This window comes from Lepisosteus oculatus, chromosome 6, assembly GCF_040954835.1.
Source record: "Lepisosteus oculatus isolate fLepOcu1 chromosome 6, fLepOcu1.hap2, whole genome shotgun sequence".
In the NCBI taxonomy this organism is placed as follows: Eukaryota; Metazoa; Chordata; class Actinopteri; order Semionotiformes; family Lepisosteidae; genus Lepisosteus; species Lepisosteus oculatus.
The window spans coordinates 29,899,076-29,905,075 of record NC_090701.1 but is presented as its reverse complement, the minus strand read 5'-3'; the positions used below and the strand labels follow the sequence as shown (position 1 = coordinate 29,905,075).

General features: G+C 35.5%; 1 protein-coding gene across 1 annotated transcript in view; it reads left to right on the top strand.

Moving 5' to 3' along the window:
• Positions 1–239: 239 nt before the first annotated feature.
• The window catches only part of wnt3a (wingless-type MMTV integration site family, member 3A), a 51,927-nt gene continuing 46,166 nt past the window's right edge, over positions 240–6,000 (top strand). The window contains exon 1 of the mRNA XM_006634180.3: positions 240–652. Coding sequence (XP_006634243.2) covers positions 558–652 — 95 coding nt within the window. The 5' untranslated portion in view covers positions 240–557. The remainder of the gene's footprint in view (positions 653–6,000) is intronic.

Sequence of the window (6,000 nt, the reverse complement as noted above, 5' to 3'; positions counted from 1 at the left end):
AATAATATTGGAAATAGCAATTTAGCTTCGATGGAAACTAAGAATAAACGAAAACCAAGAGCAAAACAGTAAAAGCAATTCACACGTTTATAATTTTGCATTTTAGCAGCTTCAAACTAGGGAGTGAAATCCGGACAGGTTGTTATAGCTACCCAATCCACAGGGGTCCCCATGTCTATTTAAACCCCTCTGCCCCCCCTCCTTCTCCCTTTAAACAACATTATATATCACACACGGCTTCTCGAGGCCCACAAACCCTAATGAGTACTAAAACACTATCTTCTTGCAATTAGCTCATTCCTGAGTTTGTGTTCAGCCTGACTGACACAAGGAAAGGGAGCGCGAGAGAACAGTATCATCAGAATTTTCCCTTTGGCAATACATGCTGATTGGGTCCCAAAAGCAAGCGGCTTTAAACTTTTAATATTTGCCTCCCGTACACTGCCTTGACTGGTTGTAAAGGACTGTCTCTCTGAAACTACTTCAGACAGGAGGAACGACTTTGGTCTGTGATTTTTTTTTTCATTACAAACTTTTGTGTGTGTGTGAGGGAAAAAATGTTTTCCGAAACTTTTCTAAGGATGATCTACCTTGGATGTTTCCTGTTTCTTTGTGGGCTTACGCAAGTCATGGCAAGTTACCCTATCTGGTGGTAAGTTTTTATCTTTTCTTTTTTTCCCAAGGCTTGCCTTGTTTAATTTAAATGTCATTCTTGTTGTAACAAAAAGGCTCAATATTTTAGGTGTTGGTTAATTCAGTTCCTTGTCATAAACGATACTTATTCATCGTTTTGCTGTCTTAAAAAATGATACCTGATCCAGTGCTCAGCACCATAGAGAGGTATCAGATAGCCGTTTAAAGTGAAACGATGCTTTGATCCTGTTGGAAAACATTGGCTGAATTCAGCAGATAATGATACAAGCTGACATGAGCACTTCAAGTTGAATTTTGAGCTAGTCAAGTGGAATCGTGAAGCAGAAAAACAGTAAGAGAAGCACCGAGGCTGGGCGTAAAGGTGCTTTTTATAGCAGGTAGGACTGAGCAATCCGGACTGGTTCAGGAGAAAAAAAGTCGCAGAATGTGTCTTTAAACCAATTAGTGATCGGTCTGATAAAAGAAAACAGAAAGACTTTTGCTTTTCAATAGACTAAGAAAGACATAAAATGCCTCATTGAGCGGTATTAATAGAATATCTCTGATATAGAGAACGCCCTCAGAAATATAAAATGTTTTGCTGACAGAGTCCAGACGATTACAAGCAAGCGGGTGTAAGTAATGTTTTTGGGAGAGGTTTAAAAATGCAGTGTATACAAATACACAAATTTCTCAATGAATTAGTAAACCGTGGTGTATATTTAGAAAACAAATATTGTGAATAAATAAGACATTGGTATTCAAGCTAATATTTCTAGCCCTACTGTTATTATTATTAAAACAATAGTTTCAGTTTAATTCATGTAATAAGGTGCCACCTCTATACGATGCACTAACGCTTTCTGGAGATTATTGCAACACTCTGGATTGTACTTCATTTATGTGACTGCAGTTATGAAGAAGTTTTTTTCCTTAAGACAGATCTGTAATTATAACACCCACTACAAAAGAGAAGTTACCAAACTGTACTTGAGAAGACATGTATAGGCTCTGCAGGTTTAATTGTGAAGTTTTGTTGTTGTAGAAGACGGAATCCCTGTGGATGATGATAATAATAAGCTTTTGTCTTGGTCACTATTACCCATTAAACGGTAAAACATCAACATAAAAACCACAAAATAGCTGAAGCAAACATTGCATTATCATATCAGGATCATACTGATGATGACAGTTCATGTGCAATCCTGATTTCAGATAAAACTTGAAATCTGTGTTGGTTAGGTTAGGAGTAGACGCAGATTGTGCCTAACGCTCGTTTTTTTCCGATTAGTTTTGAGGTTTAACCTTTTGGAAGAACTTACACATGATAAGTATTGTGAAATTTCAAAGACACTGCAATATTTTGATACATCAATAATAAAACGAAAATCAGATTTTACGGAGATAAGGAGAGATTATTGTATTTAAAGAAATGTAAGCACTGCGTAAAACGAGATTTTTAGTAGCCTATTTATTCATGAGTAAAGAGTGTAACCAAAGAAAATATGTAAAACGTTAATTTAAATCTAAGTTCCCTGTACATTAACGAAACTGACAAATCGCTTGGAGATCTAATCTCCTTTCTATATTGAGTAATTTCGCGTGTATAGACACGTACAGTCATATTAGGGTGTATTAATACAAAATTATTATTTTTAGATTAAAACAAAAGTGAAAATTCTGGTCCATTTACGCTTGTCTAGATTCCAATCAGAGAGAAAAATTTGATCATGACAATTGTTTCAAGAGGTTAAGCAAGTACAGGAGATAAAATGTTAATGCACCCTTTGACAGCACTGGAGCAAAATGTACACCTGGATAAGAACAATTATTAGGAGGCGGTATTCTATGTGCTATCATCCCACGCCTAATCATTAGAAATTCCTCCTGCATACCTGATGTAGGAATTGTATGGTTTCCCTTATCATAATTTAAACGCTGAGCTATTGACAAATTCGCCTCATATAATCAAATTCTTCGTAGATGTTGACAGATATACGCATGTAATCCTCAACTCGTTTCCGTGAGATTTCTCCATTAACTATTTTTGTTATTAGTAAAGGGCACTATTTCTTTTTGATGAAGTTATCAGGTAATGTCATTGCGAAAGAACTACCTTAAATTAAACAGAAACGAAATTACTTTTTAGGTGTTGTGGAGATCCGTCTACGGTTGTAGTGATGACTACCTGCAATGCTTTGGCATAGCATGACATTAAACACATTCATTTATTTGCTTCCTTGTTTGTTTTTATTATTAAGGCAAAAATATAAAAGTATGTTGCATTACATTATATTTTTGACTTACTGTGTGAGACGATTATTTTGACGACAAAGTGGGAAAAATATATTTAAATACTTTTTATATTCGTTCATCTCAGCATCCGTGCATCATTTCTTATCAGCATAATATTCCAAAATAATATTAGCAATAGTGATACGTATATTAGGCTAAATTGCGTTTAGCGTTTTTTAAACCAATTATTTAAGATATCCCATATGGAAATATTCCATATATTATGGAAAACAGTTACATCTCAGTATTTCCTAGAATTATAATTACTCGGTTTATTCATATATTGTCAATATATGTAATATATTGGGTGTGACATTGGTGGTTTTCATGCCTTGGACATGCGCTAGATTTTGGCATTCTGAAATGACTGACTCCTACTGGATTTGGTTAGAGTTTTATGAATAAGTACGTAAACAGTCTTAGAATTATACCGTGATGTTCATTTTAATGTAATAGCAGGAGCCTGTGTTTACTTACCATCTGTTAAATAAACTGAAATCTATCATTATTATCTTAAAAATTAAATGCCCCAGTATAGACTGTAGTTCTTTTTTTCTTTTCTTATTGGCTTTGCTGTTGTTGTTTTACAGCAGGTTAAGCTGTGTAGCAAACTTTTATGTACGCGACATATATCAAAAGTATTGTATTCTTCTTGCCTTCTTCTAATATACACTACAGGCAGCTGGCAAAAGCTTCGTCAGAAGCAAAATGTCCGTCATAGTGGCCAGCAGGTCGTATTCTACGGTGTCGCAGCACTATAAAACAGAATTAAAAAATGATCAGCCCATCAAGATCAGACAATGAGCACTTGTTTTGGTATGACATATGGCGGTATTGAAGAACTCACAAGTTACAACAAATACGTAGTTCTTCTCTGATTTTAGCGATCTGGGGCCCCGTTCTCACTTAGAATAAACTTTACCATTAGTGCTGTGTGTGGTGGTTGTTCACACTTTCACGAACTGCAGACTTCATCACTGCTTAAGAGGCCCTGGGACACATGAGTAGAAGTGGGCATTCGCACAGGTATGCACGCGTACGGGTTTTCTGGCTAACCATAAAGCCGACTTTCGAGCTCCTCTACCAGTGGCTTTTTGGAGCCATCCAGCCAGGTACCGTTTAAATGTACAGTACGTGTTTGCTCGTATTGCTTCCTTGTAAATATTTTGAAGAGCTCTGCATTGAGTCTAAAACCCACCACTGCCTTCATGATCATGTTTATACGGTATGTTTCTTGAGTTGTGGTATAAGGCAATAAAGTGCATTGCCTTTATTCCATTAATGGGAGTCTGTTGGTGATTCACAGTCACAGATTTTACCTTGTGAAATACAGGTACAAGGGCTAATAATCGCATGACAAAAATGGATAGTCGTCCGCAGACAAAAATACTTCAGATTTTTATTAATTTATACAACAAAAATACGGAATAAAAATCTTACATCGCTTATATCTGTGACTGCCAAACATATAGAAACAAATATCATCCATACAAAAATGTAGCTTAATGGGATATGTGACTATTGCATAGAACAGTTTTTCAATTATTCTTGGTATTATTAGCAGTAGTGTTGTTTATGGTGTGCTGAAATATTTATTTAGGGAAATCTAAATAGAGATTGTACCTTCAATCCGTGCATACTGCAAGAAAAAGTCTATAAAATGACGGAATTTAAAGACTTTTTTCTGTTATTGCTGAAACAATTCGTTGATGCTGGTCAGTTATATTTTGATGGGATCAGTTTTTATAGCATACTTTCCACATACTTAGAGAAAGCTAAGGAATAGCTCTGATCTTGGAATGAGGTGGTTTTCAAAGCGTTAAATTTTCTGCAACCACTAAAGCTTTGCCAGGAGGTTAGTCACACAATGCTAAATGATGCCTCAGTGAAGGAAACTCTTGTTTATTCGCAAACAGCTTGCACAACTGCACTGCTTAATAGCTACTTGGCACGATGTTCAGGTGTGCTGATCAGAACTGGGTAAGCAGCCTTTTTAGCTGCAAAATGTTACCCAGGCTAACCCTTTACAGTGGAGTCTTATCAATTTAGATCTTTTCTTCTTCTTCGATTAATCAGCTGCTCAATATGCAGCACAAACGGGAAGAGGTAAAGCCTTTGAAACTCCTACCATGTTGGAAAACTTCGAGGGCATTGAAAATAATCACGCTTTGATTTTGAAAATAGGAAGTGACATATGAGATCCCCAGCTCTTTACTGCGCACTATTTTATGGTTATTTTTTCAAATAATTTTCGTTAAATTGTAACAACAGCATCAGTTAATGTTAATTTTGCTGTTATATGTAGCTGTGATGCATTGAATTTCCATTCATTATGAGGAAAAAAAACATTCTATCTAATGTTCCAAACAGGTCAATTAAACTGTAGATGTACTACATTTTCCACGTGATTTTCAGAACACTGAAAATGGACCTGCCCTTTTATGTATTTTTGAAAACGTGGCAACGACTTTCAACAACTTTGAAACCTGTACGAACGTGAAAGTAATGCAGCTGATGCGTATTTCTGTACTACTGTAATTTACTGTGCTGGTGGGCCTTTGATAAAGGGATTGTAATCTGTATTTTATGTAATTCGTTTAAAGTGACTGAAAGTATTCGTGAAGTAAAGGATATGGCATTCTCATGAAACCATATAGAACAATCTGTCCACACTGTCCCTGGAATCTGTATTTATTAAGCACTATAAATGCAGTCCAATTTAGACAACATATACACTAACTGCTTCTTTATAACTGTAGTCTAGGAATTTTTAAGTGTTTTGAAAATGGAGACAATAAGTTCTTGTTTTTATAACTCATGAAACCTGAAATTTCAGTGATATTTTCATAGCTGAAAATCATATTGTATCATATAATTGTCACATGAAACAAAAAGAGTAACTGTTTAGATAGTGTATGTCAAAATGGTAGATTTGGGTTTACATCTGCTTAATGTATTTCTTCAAAATCCATCATAGTCAAGTGTTATTATAAGTGTGGAAGTACTTTGCACATCAACAGTAGTTTGCACATCAATGCTTTCCATCCAAGGCTGATGACAAATACTGCACAT